The sequence below is a fragment of the Zalophus californianus genome, chromosome 13 (assembly GCF_009762305.2).
Source record: "Zalophus californianus isolate mZalCal1 chromosome 13, mZalCal1.pri.v2, whole genome shotgun sequence".
Taxonomy (NCBI): Eukaryota; Metazoa; Chordata; class Mammalia; order Carnivora; family Otariidae; genus Zalophus; species Zalophus californianus.
In genome coordinates, this window is record NC_045607.1 from 37,682,026 (window position 1) to 37,702,783 (window position 20,758).

Genomic DNA, 20,758 nt, shown 5'->3' on the forward strand with positions numbered 1-20,758 from the left:
TCCCCACTGAGCAGGGAGCCTGATGGACCCTGAAATCATGACGTGAGCTGAAGGCAGACACTTAACTGACTGAGCCACCCAGGTGCCCTTTTGTGTCTTTGATGCACAAATCTAATGTCTCTTTTGCCCGTGTCTTTGGTGTCTTATTTAAAAAAAAAAAAAATCATTACTGGGGTGCCTGGGTGGCTCAGTCATTAAGCGTCTGTCCTCAGCTCAGGTCATGGTCCCAGGGTCCTGGGATCGAGCCCCGCATCGGGCTCCCTGCTTGACGGGGAGCCTGCTTCTCCCTCTCCCACTCCCCCTGCTTTCTTGTGTTCCCTCTCTCACTGTCTCTCTCTCTCTCTCTGTCAAATAAATAAGAATTTTTTTTATAAAAGATTTAAAAAAAAGTTCTTAAAAAAATCTTTACTAATTCAGTGTCATGAAGCTATTGCTCTGTATTTTCTGTAAGAGTTGTATAGTTACAGCTCTTGCATTTAGGTCTTTATTTCACAGTTTGGGATGTTAAGGAAACCTGGAGAGTCACTGAATAAAATGATCTCTCTCTCTCTCTCTTTTTTTTAAAGATTTTATGTGGTTGAGGGAGAGTGTGCATGCGCATAGGCGAGCTGGGGAGGGGACTTGCGGGGTGAGGAGCAGGGGGAGGGAGATAACCTGACTCTGTGCTAAGCGCGGAGCCTGATGTGGGGCTTGATCCCAGAGCCCTGAGATTATGACCTGAGCCGAAACCAGGAGTCAGATACTTAACCGACTGGGCTACCCAGGCAGCCCCAGAATAGTTAGTAATGTCAGCTGCATATCACAAGTAGTATATAAGCAGAATTAAATCCTTTCTGTCCTTTAATACCAGTAACTGCCTGTATAGTTGTGTGAGTAGGGACTGGCAGATTGGGTGCGCTGGATGGGAATGTTGGTGTTGTTAGGAACAATGACAGTGGTGTGTAGGTGGGTGCATAAGAGAATGAAGTTGGTAGAATTATAATTGTGGAGCATATAAATACTATTTAACAGTACTGTTTTCTTTTCAAGGATTTGGACGTGGAAGAGGTAGAGGGGCAGGAAGATTCTCAACACAAGGCATGGGGTAAGTCTGAGCCATCCTATTTTTATAGTTACTACCCTCTCTAGTTATTACTGCCAATGTTTTTCTTCCTTTGTCCTGTACCCAATTTATTTATCCTGGTGAGTCTCATGTTAATTCTATATTAAAAAGAGGAAATAGTGGAAAAAATGAAATAGTACAAATAAAATTGTATTGCAGTGGGCTTTAGAGTAGAATTTATATCCTTGGCTCTGTTGACATTTTAGATTTAATAATAGTTTGTTGAGGTGGTCGGGTATCCTTTACATTGTAGGATGTTTGGCAACATCCCTGGCTTCTCCCTACTAGATGTCAGTAGCACCCCTTCTCAAGTTGTAATAATCAAAAAAGTCTTCAGATACTGCCAGACATGTTCCTTGGGAGGGAGGTGCACAATCACCCCTAGTTGAAAACCACTGCCTAAGAGTTAAGTTGATAAATAACAGCAATTTTCTTTGAATGATGAGTAAATGCAATGTTTATGTATGTAAAAGTGATAGTTTTTTCCCCCCATAGGTAATATAATCTGTTGTTTATTCCATAATTTCTGATTATTCTTTCACCTTTTGCTGCTTCTAATACATTAACTTCCCCTGGAATTTTAGGAATAGGCAAAGTTTTAAGCTTCTTGTAGAAGCCATCTGTAGATGACAGTCAGGAAGGGAATTGGTTCCAGCAAAACCCTTTTGTCCCTTCCTAGCTCCAGGGCAGCACTGGGGGGCGGGGTCAAGGAGGTGTTTGCTGACTTCAGTGATACCTCTTGCCATTTCAGTTTCTTGCATGAGCTCATTGTGGATGGAGGAAGGATGAATACATAGGGGGCAAACTGGCTGGAACACTTAAACATACTGTATGTGCCCAGCTCAGTAGCTTTAGACTGTTTAGTAGATTTTGCAGTTTACTTTCAAAAATATTCTTTAATGATTTTTTTTCTTTGTCAATGATAATCTCAATAAAGCTGAAAGAAATTTTAAAATTCTGTTCTGAAAATTTTAGAGATAGTGTTGATTGGGCTTTGGTTAGACTTCTGAATCATGGGTGTTTAGAATTTTAATGGAAAAAAAAAACCTAAATGAAACATTGTCTTTAGATCTACCATTTCTATACAAAAAGAATCTGGATTCTGACTTGGGAAGAAAGACTGTGTGTTTAAGTATGGCCTTAGTTTTTAGGGCTTTCCATTAGAGCCCTTATTCTTCCTAATACAGTTATAGTTGTGTACATCTGCTTTAGGATGCAGAGGGCAGCAATTTAGGGAAGTAAGGGCATCATACTGGAGTGTATGGAAGATCCCTAGTAAATCACTGCTTTTTAGAAGATCTGCATCCTGATGGCCAGAAGAATTAGCTATAATTAAATAGGAGAAGGAGGGTGAAATTTCTTATAATGGCTTTTAGAAGGGACAGGGTTTTTTTGCGTGGGGGGGAAGATGATGTATGGTTGATTTTGTGACTTTGGTAATTGTTGCCTTTGCCTTAAATTCTTTATTTTTTTCAAACCTAAGGACATTTAATCCTGCGGACTATTCAGATTCTCCACCTATAGATGGGTGTGTTACAAAGCCAGTAGTTTGGGAAGCTACTCAGAATGGTGCAGATGAGGGAACTGGTAAGTGTCTGTTGTCAAAGATGTGTTTTAAATGTTTGAGTCTTTAACATACAAAGGTGTGCGCATGGAGAAGAATGAAAAACAGGCCGCTGTCCTACCTCTGAGACTATTAGTTGGTTCTTCCCTCCAAAGTCTCACTTAAAAATCTCATTGACCATCAGGTATTTGATTTTTTTCTTCCTCACTTTGAGGGAGAGCCTTTAATTAATCTGTGTAAATCAGTACAAAATCACACTCAAATATCAGTGTATATATATCATTTCTCAGGGGAAGACTTGTTACTGGGAAGTACCGTTCCTGATGGTGGACATAAATTTGGCCAGATAAAGTGGTGGGTGATAGGTAGGTTTGGGCACCAAGTGCTTCTGCAGATTTTTTCTGGATCCTGATGTTTTTGGATAGTTTTGTTTTGGAAATTCATGGATAAATACTTGTTAATTGGTGTGTTTATTTAATAGAGCTCCTAGAATTTTTTTCATGATAATATAGATATTAACTATTGCATTTATATTTATAAAAACCTGTTTTGACAATTCATGAATTCTAACCACAAATATAAAATTATAGTTCAATAAATAATCTAAAAGGAAACATCCATATAATATCTATCCTGGTCAAAAAACAGAACTGTGTCAGCACCACAGAAACATAATCAATGAACTAGAAATCAAAGATAATATAGAGAGGATCAACAAAAGTTATAAAAATGGTAATTTGAAAAGACTAGTAAAATTGGTAAGGTTACTCGGAGACTGATGAAGTGAAGAAGAGCATACATAATTGGTTATAGGAATGAAAAAAAGGATATTGATATTAATTATAATTGTAATATGTATTCTATATAATTTATATTTTAATATAATTATAATTACAATTATAATATCAGATATTAGAAGATTGTAAGATACTTCATGTCAATAAATTTTGTGCTAACATTTGAAATTACAGGTTAGTCTCTTCAACACAGATGTAAAAGTCTTAAGCCAAGATATTGGAAAACCATTCAGTAAGATAAAAAAGGATAATACATCATGGCCATTTTAAATGCATTCTTTTTTTTAAAGATTTTATTTATTCATTTGAGACAGATAGATCCAGAGAGAGAGAGAGAGCATGAACAGGGGAGAGGCAGAGGGAGAGGGAGAAGCAGGCTCCCCGCTGAGCCAGGAGCCAGACGTGGGGCTCACTGGGATCATGACCTGAGCCGAAGGCAGACGCTTAACCGTCTGAGCCACCCAGGCACCCCTAAATGTATTCTTGGTAGTCAAGTTTCTTTAACATTAAAAAACCAGTCACCTCCCAGATACATACTCAAGGGAATGGAGGACCTAGCTTTATGTAAAACCTTGTGTACAAGTGTTCATAGAAGCATAATTCATATTAGCCAAAACATGGAAACAAATCAGATGTCCCTCAGTGGGTGAATGGTTGAGTAAAATGTGGTATATGATCCATACAGTGGAATATTCATTCTATAAAAAGGAAGTGCTAATGCGTGCTGTAACTGGATGAATCTTAAAAACATGCTGAGTGAAAGAAGCTAGTCATAAAGGACCACATACTTAATATTGTGTGATTTCATTTGTATGAAATATCCAGATCAGGCAGATACATAGAAGTAGACTATTGGTTGCATACGGTTGGGAATGTTTGGGAAAAATGGGGAGTGACTACTAATCGGTTCAAGATTTCTTCTTGGGAGTGACGAAAATATTCTCGAATAGATAGTCATGATTGTTGTACAACTTGTGAATATACTAAACACTGCTCAGTTGTGTGCTTTAAAAGAGTGGATTTTATGCTGTACAAATTATATCTCAGTAACATAAGTATTATTCATACGTTGAGTAAAGCTGAAAATTCTTAGCATTTCAGACAAAACCCAACATCCATTTCTGACTTTTTAAAAAATTGGCAAATCTGGAATACAAGGAAATTTCCTTAATCAGGTAGGGGATATCAACAAAACTTAAAGCAAGTGTTACGGTTAATGGTGATGTGTTGTATATTTTTTCTCTGGAACAAGATAAAGGAGTTTACTCTTACTATTTCTATATGACAATACACTAGAGGTTGTAATCATTACAGTAAAGAATGAAAAAAGTCAGAAGGTTTAGAAAGACAGGAAGAACCTTTCATTCCTGGCAGTGATATAAAAATCTAGATAAAATATTAAAGTTAATAAGGGAGTTTTAAAAGGTGCTAGGTAGAAGTTCAATAGAAGATATATTCTATAAACCATCAACAAAGAGAAAATGGAAAAAAATTAGGAGCCTCAAAAACATAAAATGCTTAGGAAGAAGTGTAATGTTGAGCAAGATGATAAGACTTCTACCTATGAAAATGTTAAATCTTATATTTAAAATATGTAATCAAAAGTTTCAATAAATGGAAAGATATACCATTTTTATATATTTTTATATATTTCAACTCTCATTGTTGTGAAACTTAGTTTTTACTGACTCTTTGGACATACTAATTCATGGTACTCCACTTTGTGAAAATTTATCTTGCTAGTTTTTTAAAATGTCAGGTTTATTGAGATAAATTTTATAGGCAATAATATTTATCCTTTTTAAGGGGTACAAGTAGGTGAGGTCGAACAAATGCATATACTTCTGTGACCACCCCTAAAATCAAGACTGTGTTTCTCTACTAGCAATGAACAATTGCAAATGAGAATTAAAAAGGAAAAAAAGTATTATTTACAGTATTATAAAAACATGAAATACTTAAAATGTGTGCAATATTTGTATGTTGAAAATTATGCATCTTGATGAGAAATAATCAAGACCCAACAAAGGGGAAAGATAGTCAGTGTTTATGAACTGGATCTTTCAGTATATTATTAAAAAGTTACTTTTTCTCAAATTGGTGTTTAGGTGCAGTACAAGTTGAATCAAAATCCTAGCAGGGGTACCTTAAGCTCAGTCGGGCATCTGGCTCTCTGCACAGTGGGGAGTCAGCTTCTCTCTGCCCCTCTCCCACTTGTGCATGCTCTCTTTTTCTCTCTCGAATAAATACTTAAAAAAAAAAAGAAACCTAGCAGATTATTGTTGTGTAAATTAACTTGATTTTAAAGTCTTTATAGAAGAGATGCCTGGGTGGCTCAGTCAGTCAAGCATCTGCCTTCAGGTCAGGGCATGATCCCAGGGTCCTGGGATGGAGTCCCACATTGCACTCCTTGCTCAGTGTGGAGTCTACTTGTCCCCCTGTCTGGTGCCCCCCCCACCCCCGCTTATGCACGCATGCGCGCTTTCTCTCTCTCGCAAATAAATAAAATGTTTCTGTTTTTTTTTAGGATTTTATTTATTTATTTGACACAGAGAGAGAGAGAGCGAGAGAAGGAACACAAGCAGGGGGAGCAGGAGAGGGAGAAACAGGCTTCCCACCGAGCAGGGAGCCCAACCCTGGGACTATGACCTGAGCTGAAGGCAGACGCTTAACAACTGAAACACCCAGGTGCCCCCAAAATTTATTTTTTTAAAAAAACATTTTATTTAGGGGCAGCTGGGTGGCTCAGTCAGTTAAGCATCTGCCTTCAGGTCAGGTCATGGTCCCAGGGTCCTGGGATCCAGCCCCACATTGGGCTCCCTGCTTGGCGGGAAGCCTGCTTCTCCCTCTCCTCTTGCTTGTGTTCTTTCTCTCACTTTGTCTCTCTCTGTCAAATAAAATGTTAAAAATAAATAAATTTTTATAGGCAAATACAGGAACTGGCATAGCCCAAAGAATTTTGAAAAAGAATAACAACGTTTAGATCATACGCCTTGATTTCATAAGTTTGTTTCTTTCTTTGGGGGTGGAGGGGAGAGGAGCAGAGGGAGAGAGAGAGAATCTTTTTGGGGGGGGGGCGGGGATCTTAAGTAGGCTCCTCATCCAGCATGGAGCCCAACATGGGGTGTGAACTCATGACCCTGAGATCATGACCTGAGCGGAAACCAAGAGTTGGACGCCTAATCAACTGAGCCACCCAGGTGCCCCTTAAAAAGTTAAAGCTACAATAATCTGTGGATTTGGCAAAAGCATTGAGACTGATCGGTTATGTAATAGCAAATCTAGCAATAAACCCATAGATATATGGCTAATTAATTGACTTAGGACAACAGTTTCAAGGCACTTCAATGGTATTTATTATACTGTGCTACACAAAAAAAATAAAATCAAGTAGGTAATAGTTCTAAATGTGAAACCTGAAAAGATAACTTCTAAAGAAAATACAGGGGCAAATCTTATGCCACCTTGGGTTAGGCAAGATTTCTTATATAGGACACAGTAAGCACAAGTTATAAAACAAAAACTTGTTTTTTTTTTTTTTTAAAGATTTTATTTGACAGAGCACAGATAGAGCGGCAGGCAGTGGGAGAGGGAGAAGCAGGCTCTCCGCTGAGCAGGGAGCCCCACGTGGGGCTCGATCCCAGGACCCTGGGATCACGACCTGAGCTAAAGGCAGACGCTTAAATGACTGAGCCACCCAGGCGCCCAAAAACTTCGTTCTTGAGAAGAAAATAAGTTGAAAGGAGAAGGCATAGTTGAGGAGGAAATATTTATAAAACTCCCATTTTTTATTTTATTATTTTTAAAGATTTTATTTATTTATTTGACAGAGAGAAACACAGCAAGAGAGGGAACACAAGCAGGGGGAGTGGGAGAGGGAGAAGCAGGCTTCCCGCTGAGCGGGAGCCCGATGAGGGGCTCGATCCCAGGACTCTGGGATCATGACCTGAGCCGAAGGCAGCCGCTTAACAACTGAACCACCCAGGCGCCCCTTTTATGTTAATCTCTCCACCCAACATGGGGCTTGAACCTGCAACCCAGAGATCAAGAGCCACATGCTCTACCGACTAAGCCAGCCAGGCACCCCAAACCCCCATTTGAAAAGGGATTTGCATATAGAATATATAAAGAATTCTTACAACTCATAAGAAAACAAGCAACCCAATAAAATAAATGAGCAATTAAAAATGAACAAAAAATGAAAAAGTTGTGGAAATGGGTAGTGGTGTTGGTTTGTATAACGTTGTGAATATATTTAATGGTAATGCATTCTGCACTTACGAAGGGTTAACATGGTAAGTTTTTTGCCAAAAAAAAAAAACCAAGTAATTTTAAGTGTATTTTACCAAAATAAAAAGATGACCTAGAACTATACACACACTTTGTATCTATGCCAGTTTTTTTGATTATTGTACTATAGTTATGGGGCATGTAATCATTAGGATGATGGATAACTTCTAGTCAATCTGTAGTTATTTCAAAATAAAAAGTTAATAAAAAATGAGCAAAAAATTTGAACATATACTTCAAAGAGGAAGATGGAAATGTGCTCATTATCATTGGTTGTAGGAGAAATACAAATTAAAACCATAATAGGTTGTCACTTTTCATTCATAAAAATGGCTTTAGAGGGTCGACTGGCTCAGTCAGTAGAGCATGCGACTCTTGATCTTGGGGTTGTAGGTTCAAGACTTACGTTGGGTGTAGAAGTTACTTAAAAAAAAAACAAAATCAAAACAAAAATGGCTGTAGAAGGAAACTGACAGTACTAAGTATTAATGAAGGTGGCAGAATAACCGGAACTCCTGGTGTGAAAGCATACATTCACGATATAGTCTTACAATCCCAACCCTTGTTTTTGTTTTTAAAGATTTTTTTTATTTGACAGAGCAGGAACAGAAGCAGGGGGAGTGGGAGAGGAAGAAGCAGGCTTCCCATGGAGCAGGGAGCCCGATGGGGGCTTGATCCCAGGATCCTGGGATCATGACCTAAGCCGAAGGCAGACGCTTAACGACTGAGCCACCCAGGCGCCCCAACCCTTGTTTTTTATTGAAGAGGAATGAAAATATAGTCACACAAAAACCTGCACAGAATGTAAAGCAGCTTTATTTATTTATTTTAAAGATGTTTATTTATTCATTCGACAGACACAGCGAGAGAGGGAACCCAAGCAGGGGGAGTGGGAGAGGGAGAAGCAGGCTCCCTGATGAGGAGCTCAATCCCAGGACCCTGAGATCATGACCTGAGCCGAAGGCAGACGCTTAATGACTGAGCCACCCAGGTGCCCCTAAAGCAGCTTTATTCGTAACCTTTATTGATTTTGAAATCAGGTGTTGAAACAATGTTGAATTAGTTGATTAACTGTTACTTTTCTTTTTTCTCATTCTGCCTCCTGTTCTGTCTTGTGTCTATCTCTTCCCCCTCCTTCTGCTCATTCTCATTTAGAGTAGCCGATTCCTTGCTAAAAATTAAGCAAACGTGTTTAATGCAGTTAAAGGATTCTGTTGATAGAGCCTGGGTATTTCTCTAGGGGGGTCATAGAGTGGCATTGTCTTGTTGAAAACACAGAGTTCCAAGCATGGCCCTCAGCCATAATTATAGGCTCAGAAACCTGACTTTTGACAGGATAATAAATCCATTCCTTAGAGGCAGACCTCCATTAACCAAAATAGAAAGACTGAAGGGTAGTCAGAATGCTAATTTATTAAATTTAAACATACTAAACATAACTTGTTAAACATTAGAATGCTCTTGACAAGTGGGAAGGGAGTTTGATGAACATGGGAATGTGAACAAGGGTAGTTGATGCAGTTGCATGTTCAAAGGCCATCTGGCTAATAATAAGATTTATAGTTAAGTCACAGTGGGCTGTCAAATATGGACTGCAGGAACATTTCTTCTCTGATGCACAGCATAGACATAGCTTTGATGCTTTACTTTATTTAAGTTGCTGACCTTTTTCTCTCTTGATGAATACGTTCATTAATATGTTAAGACCTTCCCTTGTACATTGATCTGCAGAACTGGCATCAAATGTTCATATTGTAGCTCAGGATCTGCCAAACAAAAATTTTTATGGACTCAAAGGTATTGTTGTTTCAATTAAAAAATTTCCCTTAGTTACAAATCTACTAAAATGGGGGAGCCTAGCTGGCTCAATCTGCAGAGCATGCGACTTGATTTTGGGGTCATGAGTTCAAGCAGCATGTTGGGCACAGAGCTTACTTTAAAAAGAAAAAATCTTCTAAAATGCTTACAGTATCTTCCACTTTAATCAAGGCTAGCTAAGAAAACCTCAGATGAATAATTATAAAAACTGTATTTTTACAACTACTTGATTAAATACCAACTTTTGATTATAGAAGTGTTTTATAGATTGGTCTTTAAGACAGCACAGGTTTTTAACTCATTGTTTTCCTTTTTCCTGTGTTGTTGCCTTATGTATGCTTTTGATAGAGGGCTAACATCAAGTTAAGTTGAACGTAAAGCATGCATCTCAAATTTGTTATAAGCTGAAAATAAATTGTTACTGACATTTTCCCATAGTTTGAGATGTAGGTTTATAAGTCTATAATGGAGACCAAAGTCTTACTGTAAAATTCTAATATTTTACAATAGGATTAGGACTCGAACCATATGCATCTGTATGTAATGTCTCATAATTTTTATAGTCTATGTGTTTAGGGTGGGTTACTGCAACAGTTGGCCCTGATTTCTGATAAGGGGCTATCCCCTCTGTTGCCTGACATAACCACTTTACCATGTTGCACTTCTGCTTGTGACTACATACATGGTCTTCTGCCAGTTACTAAATGTACTCAGATTCTGACTGTATTCTACATGTCTAAATTTGTGTTTTAATTATTTTCAAAATACCCCTGTCTCTTTAAGTGTTAGTCCAGTCTCTTTACATCATGTGTATGAAAGTGTGCTTTAACTTAATACCACAGAGTACATTTAAAAATGATCACAAGAGTAAATTTTATGAGTATTTTACCACAACTTAAAAATTTTTGGAAAAAAAAGGTATGTTGTAAACTTTAGGATACTTTTAATATATTATATAGAAGGCTTTTTAATGCTTCATTGTTATTTTTCTCCTTTGGAATATCCCTTCTTTTTATCTTTCTAGCTATTTTCCACTTACACTTTTTTTTTTTTTTAAGATTTTATTTTTAAGTAATCTCTACATCCAGTGTGGGGCTTAAACTTACAACCCCAAGATCAAGAGTCCCATGCTCTACAGACTGAGATAGCTAGGTGTCCCTATTTTCTGTTTCTTGTTTAGAATGTTCCTAAAACTGCTTAGGTTGAGCCTCAGCTTTTCATAAATTTTGTTAATCTTTTTTTTTTTTAAGATTTTATTTATTTATTTGGCAGAGAGAGACACAGAGAGGTAACACAAGCAGTGGGAGTGGGAGAGGGAGAAGCAGGCCTCCCGCTGAGCAGGGAGCCTGATGTGGGGCTCAATCCCAGGACCCTGGGATCATGACCTGAGCTGAAGGCAGACGCTTAATGACTGAGCCACCCAGGCACCCCAAAATCTGTTAATCTTTAGAATACTGTCTCTTACGATGAATTTGACAGCGTGAGCATATGGTAGGTTAGATGGAGGTGGCACCAAGAACAGTGTGTACTGTCCATCCTTTAAATTAATCTAATTGTGTCCTTTTAAAACTATAAATTTACTTACAGAAGTTTCGAAGGAGATATATTCAAAGATTGGAGATTATGTATTATTAGTACCTAGAAGAAAATCACATTGTAGAAGGAATATAAGAGTGGAGAGTATGTACATGGCTTGCCTTACATTTATAAGCTTTGTGTACAGGGTGATCTCCAAGAAGCCTGTGCAGAGGTCTTAGAGAACAAGTTTTCAGTACTGATTGCCGACTGGGACTAATTGCACGTTTTGTTTTTTCACTTAGGCTATAACTTTTTTCTAGTTTTAAGAAAATATTTTAATTCAGAGAGATGTTTTGGGATATTTGTTTTATGATGTTTATGGAAAAATTATGGAAACCACTAAAAGGTATGATGAGGGGGCTCCTGGGTGGCTCAGTCGGTTAAGCGGCTGCCTTTGGCTCAGGTTATGATCCCGAGGTCCTGGGATCGAGTCCCACATCAGGCTCCCTGCTCAGTGGAGAGCCTGCTTCTCCCTCTCCCTCTGCCTGCCTCTCTACCTACTTGTGCTCTATCTCTCTGTCAAATAAATAAAATTAAAAAAAAAAAAAAGGTATGATGAGTGAACCAGTACAAAGGATCAGATTGTCAGTTTAGATCTTTCTCGGTGAATCTTTATAGTCATTTCAAGGATACATGCAGTTGAGAGGCAGGGAAGAACAATGAGTGCCTGTATTGCTCCTCTTCCTTCCTATAATATATATGCCCTATGATCCACAATAATAGATGAAGTCTACCAGTAATGTGTATAGGTTTCTCACAGCAGGGAGTTTTCTCTGGTTTAAAAAAATCTCCCAAGTAGTAGCATATCGTAGGTGTTATTTTATAGGGAGCCATACTGCATAAATGCATCAATTCTGTGTTTGCCATAACCAGCCTAAACTAGGGACATCCAATCAAAAGATTCCATAGAGAAGGACTCTACTCCTAGGTAATAACATCTATTTATGAGGCAGTTGGTTATTAGGTTATTGACCTGATTCCAAGGAGATGAGATCTGGTTACCTGCTTTTTTTTCTCAAGAGTGTTCCCTTCTCTTCCTTTTGTCCTCTCTACACACAGACCTCATTGTAGGTCAGATGCTCAGCTCATTTCTTCCTGTTGGAAGGAATGAAAACATTGACAGTCTTACTTCCTGGGGGTAATTATAGTTGATATCTTGGTATATTTTCTTTTAAAACCATTTTCTCTGGGTGTGTATTTGCATGTATAGTTTAAAATAATGGTCCTGTACTTCTACAGGATCTCTGAATACTAAAGTCAGCATTTCTGGGCACAATTTTTTTTTTTTAATCTTTAAAAAAATTTTTAAAGATTTTATTAATTTATTTGAGAGTGAGAGAGAGAGAAAGGAGTAGGGGAAGGGACAGAGGGAGAGGGGGAAGCAGACTCTCTGCTGAGCATGGAGCCCGATTTGGGGCTTGATCCCAGGACTCTGGGATCATGACCTGAGCTGAAGACAGAGGTTTAGACAAATGAGCCATCCAGATGCCACCACAAATGTTTTCTTTTTAAAGCACTTAATTATTTGATAGATGTTTGTTCTGTAACAATTGTTTGAGCAGATCCTTTGTACGTAATCAGGAGTTATAGCATCATACTTCACGTGAACAGGACAAACCTTTGCTGGGGATCTGTTAGAAAACCATTGAATGGAATAAATATCTTATAAAAAGCATGCTTGTATAAATTCAGAAACTCTGTAATCTACATGAAATTAGGGTCCAAGGCAGACCACTTCATAATTTTGTTCTAAGTTTTATATATCATAAAGATCTCATTGTGTGTATTTGTGCTATGTTCGTACTTATGGCAGAATTGCTTGAATATGATCTACACTGATGCAAGATCAGTTTGAGAAATTGCTTTGAGTTTATGTGGATAGTACCTAGCTAAGTTGGTATATGAGAACATGACATTTTACTGAGAATAGATCAGGAGCTTCATATTTCTTGGATTGTAAACTAAATTACTAATGAGATACATGACACATCTTGTGCAGGATACAACAGAGAATTATTTGCAGTAAGATAGTATTTGGCTTTGTGATATAAGCTATGATTATTGTCAACAGGAACCTGGAAGAATTCTGTGGAAGAGTGGACAACAGACGACTGGACTGAAGATGTAAGTATTTAGCATCAGATTAGATCCGTCTCCTTTTGGTTTCTGATTGGGGCATGCATTCCTTGAAGAAAGCTGGAGACATCTTGTAGTTGTTCATGGCTCCTTTTCAGACATCTATGATTATCATGTTTTTTAGCAAGTGCTTCTCAGAAGGAAGTTGGTGTTTTGAGATTTTTAAGAAACTTGGTTTTAAAGCATCCGCTTAAAAATGACCAATTGTAAAACAAGACTGAAATCATTTTTTTAGCTTATCTTTTGTTTTGTTTGTTCTTTTTAAAAGTTTTTAAAGATTTTATTTATTGGAGAGTGAGAGAGAGTGCTGAAGCAGGGGGAGGGACAGAGGGAGAGGGAGAGGCAGCCTCCCTGATCCCAGGACTCCGGGATCATGACCTGAGCCAAAGTTAGATGCTTCACTGACTGAGCCACCCAGGCGCCCCTTGTTTGTTCTGATAACCAAGTACTGCTATTGCCTGACCTGTTTGTTTGTTTAATTAAAGATTTTATTTATTTCTTTGACAGAGAGAGATAGAGCGAGAGAGGGAACACAAGCAGGGGGAGTGGGAGAGGGAGAAGCAGGCTTCACACTGAACAGGGAGCCCGATGCGGGGCTTGATCCCAGGACCCTGAGATCATGACATGAGCTGAAGGCAGGCGCTTAACAACTGAGCCAACCAGGCGCCCCCTGACCTGTTTATTTTTTATAGTAGTTTTATTAGTGAAAATCGGTCAGTGTTTGGGTCACACCTGAAATTAACCTGAACAAGTGATTCTGGTTCTAGGCCCAACCCCTTCTTTTTAAAACTAGACTAGCTCTTTTTATATTCCTTTATTCCATAGACATTTTTGAGTGTACTACACTAGCTCTGGTAGTGTTGATCCATAACTCTGGGCTCAGCATAAGACATTCTTTGATTAAAAAAATATTTAAAAAAGAAAATGTAACTGAACAAGTAGCCCTATAACATATTTTGTACCATTTTTCTCTTTGACTCTCAAGCGCCAGAACATGTGTATGTACATGAACAGTGTGCAGAAGAGAATAAAGGGGTTATAAGTATCGACCTTTATTTATTTAAGTGATGGGTTTTAAATTTATTAATTTTTAAGTAATCTCCATGTCCAGTATGGGCCTCAAACTCGTGAACCCAAGACCCAAGAGTTACATGCTCTACCAATTCAGCCAGCCAGGTGCCCCAAGTATTGACGTTTAATATCACATAAAGTGACCCAGACTTTGAAAATTTTTTCTTGAGATTTCCGCCCTCCTTTACCATTCTGTTTTAACAAGTATATTTTTAATGTATTATTTTGTAAGTATATGTATTTTAAAGATTTTAATTTTTTTTGAGAGAGCACAAACAAAGGGGCACAGGGAGAGGGACAAGCAAACTCCCAGGACCCTGAGTTCATGACCTGAGCGGAAGTCAGATGCTTAAAGTACTGAGCCAGCCAGGCGCCCCTACTGGTATATTTTTAAAGAAATGAACTACAGTAATGCCACCCCTGTCCTCCTGTGAAGCAGTATTATATCTTGTTTGTTAGTGAGCAAACTGGGTAGAGTATGAGGAAGAAAGACAATAGAGATGCTCATTTGATTGAGATTTAAGGTATATATTCACTTCTGCCATATACTAACCATAAATCTTTGGGGTATGATGTCATCAGGCTCTGTGGTACTGGTAATATGAAGATGCTGGACTAGATGGGTGGTTACTTGAATCATTGGAGGGATGGGTACCAGTGATGAAGACAGAGTGAGCAGCCTGTGGGCACTTGTCCAACTTTTAAATATGTTTGTTACTAGAATTTTTGCTAAGAGTTTGTTGGGGGAAAAAATATTCCCAGTGCTAGAAGCTTTAGATCTCTTTCGCTCCTGTGTGGGTCAGCAGGCAGGTTAGAAAATCAGCAGGGGATCAGAATGCAAAAGACCATGGGGTGCCTGGGTGCTCAGTTGGTTAAGCGGCTGCCTTCAACTCCTGTCATGATCCTAGCATCCTGGGATTGACCTCTGCATCGGGTTCCTTGCTCAGCGAGGAGTCTGCTTCTCCCGCCCCCTCCCTTGTGCTCTTGCTTGCTCTCTATCTTTCCTTCTCTCCCCCTCAAATAAATAAAAATAAAATCTTTAAAAAAAAATGAAAAAGGCCTTTATTCAAATTGTAGCTGAGCTGACCTGTTGACTTTGAGTGATGCATCTTTCCTTACTGAGCCTTCTCTTTTCTATCAGTGTAATGAATATCATAACAGTTGTCCTGCCTAACTTTCTGTTAATGGTTCTGTGGGTCAGATGAGATTTTTCAATGAATGTTGTTAACAAGCAGTTCAAATGTACACCCATAGAGATTAATGTTCTGGAGAACCCATATTATATCATAGTATAATTTGTAATTAGTGAAAAGAATTAGCATAGGAAATTTAGATGTTTTTTTGTCAGAAATTATCAAAAAAATTTAAAACGTTTCTGAAATTATATAAAATAATGGTGATTGATCCATGAGTAATCATGGTGCAAATTGAAAATTCCTTGTAGAGCTTAGAACAGTAACTATTGGAGCACCTGGGCGGTTCAGTTGATTGTGTCTGACTCTTAGTTTTGGCTCAGTTCATGATCTCAGGGTGGTGAGATCGAGCCCCACATCAGACTCCACGTTCAGCAGGGTGTCTGCTTGAGATTCTCACCCCCCACCCCCTGACTCCCATACTTTGTCTCTCAAATAAATAAGTAAATCTTAAAAAAGTCAACAAAAACAGCAATAACTACTAACCGTTCCCTCCCCACTCCTTTTTTCCCCTTTAATTTCTCCATAATTAATTTCTGCATTCAGCATAGGGCTCGAACCTACAACCACGAGATCAAAGAGTTGCATGCTGTACTGACTGAGCTAGCCAGGCTGCCCCTAAGGGCAGCCACTTTAAATAATTTTTATGTATTTTCTTCTGTTATTTTTCTTTTCACAAATTTTAAAATATGGCGTGTGTCATTTGAAATCTGAGAATGCTTACTTTTTACATAATTTTTTTAAGATTTTATTTTTATTTTTTTAATCAAAAAAGGAAACAAATTTAAAGGAAAAAAATCAGAAATTGTCTGAGAAAACAGAACAAATCAATTCCTGAAAAAAAGAATTCTGCATCTTGGTGATCACATTTATTGAAAGGGTTGGAAAAAAATTAAAATGCCCTTTAGCTTAAGAATTTTTTAGTTATCCGCAAATCAACTCATTTCAGGAGTGGAAGAATCCTTGGTCATTTCTTAATATCAAAATTTACGCAGGTTTCTCTTTTGAATGTCTTCTACATTTAAAGAGGCAATCTTACAAAAGCTTCTATATTCCATACATGATAAATTCTTTGTTTCAACCAACGCTTAATGGAAGGGCAACTAGTACAACACCATCTCCCTGGACAAAAAGCATTGGAATATTCCGTTTTGTTGATTTATATATCTCTTCATGTGTTTCCTCATCAATTTCTATAGTAGTCACAGTTTCTTCCACATCTCCCAATATCATATTTAAATGCTGATCATAAGCATGTAATCTGCCTCGAAGCTCTCTGTCATTTCTCATTTTCACATAAATTCACTCATCCAGGCTGAACCTGATGAGATCCAGGGGCTCTTCTATGGTGTTGGTAGATTGCTGCTGGTCCACGTCGTCCGCCATGTTTCAGACCCTCTGCCCTTTCCCCAGGATTCTATTTTTTAAGGAGCTTCTACACTCTTGAGGCTTGAACTCACGACCCTGAGATCAAGAGTCACATGCTTTACTGACTGAGCCAGCAATTGCCCCTCTCCTTTTTTTAGACAGTAGAGAAGGAGGAAACCATTTAATTTTCTTTATCCTGCCCGGGTTAAATAGGATGTCAGTAATTAATGTGGTTCTCATTTGCTTTGAACTGATTAATATTTTTGTGGCTTTGGATCTACTCTACCATTGCTTTTCAGTTACTGCTTTATTGCTTTTCTCTTTGTCTTATAGAATCTTACATATTAAATAGAGTTAAGGCAAAAATGGATTCCTTGGGAGCTCTATAAGATACTACCTTGGAACAGGGTGCAGTGAAAGCCCTTCTTGTTGAAACAGCAATCTATTCAGCACTTTTTATTTGTTTTTATAGAAAATGAGCACGTACTGTCTGCTCTGTCCCTGCCAGAATATTAATATGTGAGTCAACCTGATTTTTATACAGTGTTTCAGAGTTCTGAGACTGTTAGAGTTGATAAGTATTATAGCAGTCTTTTTGAAAAGAATTTTCTGCGATTTCTGACATTATCTCATTAGGTCAACATTCTTCAGCCTTTAATAGCCCATACTTTGCTTTGAAAATGTGAAAAGAGCCTACCTTTCAATAATGTGAGTTGAGGTTTCAAAAAATTTTATCCTGGGCACCTTAAAACTTTAAAAGGGCATTTAGAGCATATGTATAAATCTAAAAAAATTGTATTCACTGAACAAAGCCAGAGCAAAAAAATTTGCATATTTTAAAATTCCACTTAAAATTCTAGAAATTACAACACTTATCTATAGTGACAGAAAACACATTGGTGGTTTTGTGGGGACTAAGGTAAGTGGTAGGTGGGATTGATTACATAGGGACTGGAGCAAACTTTTGGGGTAGTATGTTCATTGTCTTGATTTTGTGATGATTTCATGGGCATATTCATATGACAAAACTTCAGGTATTCGGTTTGAGCATATTCAGATTATTGAATGTGATATAACCTCAACAAAGTTGTTTTTATACAAAGACAGGGAAACCTATGACTTAATAAAAAAGAAACACAGATTACTAATAAAATATTGAAACTATCTGTTTTGGGGGAAAGAAAGTGTCAATTTTTTTTGCCCTTTTTCAAATGTTTGGCATTTGTGGTGGTTTTAGTGGTATTCTCATTTTGTGTAATGTCTAATAGAGTAGTGTGACTAGGACTTGAACCCTCGTCTGACTTAACTTCATTCTTTTCCTGATGTGAAATCCTTTTTATGGGTTTCCCAACCTAAAATTGCCTTCACTTGAAGAATCTTACTTGTCATGATCACTTAATGTAGTTCCTTTCTTTTAGACTACTTTTGGGTGAAGTATAATAAGAGTACTGGTGACTAAAATTGTCAGGAATTTGATACATTTTTGGTGTTATGTTCTATAAAATAAAAGCAAAGTATTTTTTTTATTCCTTTCCAAACAGCTTTCTGAAACAAAGGTCTTCACTGCTTCAGCTGTTCCAGCAGAGAATCATGTCACACCTGGGCAAAGGTAAACAATTTCTTTAACCTTTTGTTTGTTGTTCAAAGCATAATGTAAATTTCTTGCTCAGGAAATTTGTTTTGGGTCTTAGGTCTCTATTTTTTTCTTTTGCTTGAATCTCTTTCTGTTTTTACCTTTTTCCCTTCTAAGATTTTTTTTATCCCTAACCTTCTTTGTGAGCTGACGGAGCCTCCATCATTTTCTAATTTATTATGTTCTCTGATGAATTAAAATAGCGATTATGTTTCTGATATGTTATCATTTGTGATAGATATTATGTTAAACCTATTTTATTTAACTTATTTTTAAAGACTTTTTTTAAAAGATTTTTATTTATTTATTTAACAGAGATAGAGAACACAAGTAGGGAGAGCAGCAGGGAGAGGGAGAGGGAGAAGCAGGCTCTCCGCCAAGCAGGGAGCCCGATGTGGGGCTCGATCCCAGGACTCTGGGATCATGACCTGAGCCGAAGGCAGCTGCTTAACCGACTGAGCCACCCAGATGCCCCTAAAGACTTTTTTTTTTAAAGTAATACCCAATGTGGGGCTCAAACTCACAACCCCAAGATCAAGAGTTGCAGGCTCCACTGACTGAGCCAGCCAGGCTGGCTTAGTAATATTAAGCTTATTTAATAATTTTAAACTTAGTGGTTTTTCTTTACTTTTATGAATATATTGTTTTTTGACAGATAAATTTAATACCAAATATCCTTTGGTTTCCTTATTTATTAATAAATAAATAGTACCATTTATTTAGATCTTCTAAGGCTAATACAAACTTCTTATTTTATATGGGCTGTACTAGTTTTTTGTTGTTGTTTTAAGATTTTTATTTATTTGACAGAGAGAGAGAGAGAGAGAGACAGCGAGAGAGGGAACACAAGCAGGGGGAGTGGGAGAGGGAGAAGCAGGCTTCCCCCCCGGAGCAGGGAGCCCGATCCGGGGCTCGATGCCAGGACCCTGGGATCATGACCTGAGCCAAAGGCAGATGCTTAACGACTGTGGGCTCTACTGGTTTTCATCTAGTCTCTTAGATTACAGAAAAGGAAGGAATTTTCAGAAAAATAGAAACATTATTGGTATGTACAGAACTGAATTCTTTTTTTTTTTTAAGATTTTATTTATTTAACAGAGAGAGACACAGCAAGAGAGGGAATACAAACGAGGGGAGTGGAAGAGGGAGAAGCAGGCTTCCCATGGAGCAGGGAGCCCAATGCGGGGCTCCATCCCAGGACCCTGAGATCATGACCTGAGCCAAAGGCAGACGCTTAACAATTGAGCCACCCAGGCGCCCCCAGTACTGAATTCTTGAAAAGCGTTTATTTACATCCTGGTTTCTATAATAACTCAAAAAACCTTTGATTATGGTTTCAAAATGCAATGATCTAGGAGGATGAAAGCCTTTCTATGTATGACCCCTGAGAATTGAAGGAAATTTTGAACCTGACATGCTTAATTTCCTGCTAAATGAGATGGTTATAAGACTTCATTATAGGGAAATAAAAATGAACAAAGGTTTTATAATTAAGTGGATATAACTTCCTTATTGTATTCATTACTCAATTTCATAGGATCATTTTCATTTAAAAAAAAAAAATATGTCCCCTCCCCTACTCACTGAAACAGGAGGGAAAGGATGGGATCAGAGGTCACAATTGGGCATGGGAGGGCATTTTTCCAAAAAAGAAAAAAAGAAATAGACTTTAATGGTTATTTTTCAGAAGACAGTGCTGTAGTGTTTTTAGGTGAATATCCTGTCTTTTAGAATAGAACGTCCTGTGTTTTTTCTGATAATAGTAGCTTTTGAGATAGGTTATATGTAATATAACTACTCTGGATTTATACTCCTGGAGTTAGGATATCATAAGTTAGAACAATTACCTCGGGATCCAAAATACTAGTCTGGGACTTTAACCTGGTTATGGGAAAGTAAGAGTGGGTAGTACATAAGGAGAGGAAGTCAGGCCCAGGAACTTCACTTTTTATCAGTTAATAGTGTGCCATGAATTATTTGACCTTCCAGAATCTGCCTCACCTGCATGGTGAACATTTCAGACTGGAAAACTGACTGGAAACTGGCCTTTGAGAGGGTTTAATGGAGCAAATTACCATGTTAGTTAATCTTGAGCACCTTGCAGGTTCTGTGGAGAAGAGTTAGTAGCTCACTCACATGTCAGGTAGTATAGATCTAGAAGAGTAGTTCTTCCTCATGCTTTTAGGTTTTCAGGCCATGATTCTCAGG

General features: G+C 37.9%; 1 protein-coding gene and 1 pseudogene across 3 annotated transcripts in view; one reads left to right on the top strand and one right to left on the bottom strand.

Moving 5' to 3' along the window:
• UBAP2 (ubiquitin associated protein 2) overlaps positions 1-20,758 on the top strand; it is a 122,312-nt gene that overhangs the window by 73,572 nt on the left and 27,982 nt on the right. For all 3 annotated transcript variants that reach the window (XM_027616639.2, XM_027616638.2, XM_027616640.2), the window contains 4 exons: positions 1,030-1,084; positions 2,586-2,689; positions 13,221-13,273; positions 18,459-18,526. In XM_027616639.2, coding sequence (XP_027472440.1) covers positions 1,030-1,084; positions 2,586-2,689; positions 13,221-13,273; positions 18,459-18,526 — 280 coding nt within the window. The remainder of the gene's footprint in view (positions 1-1,029; positions 1,085-2,585; positions 2,690-13,220; positions 13,274-18,458; positions 18,527-20,758) is intronic.
• On the bottom strand, positions 16,627-16,935 carry LOC113934973 (annotated as a pseudogene).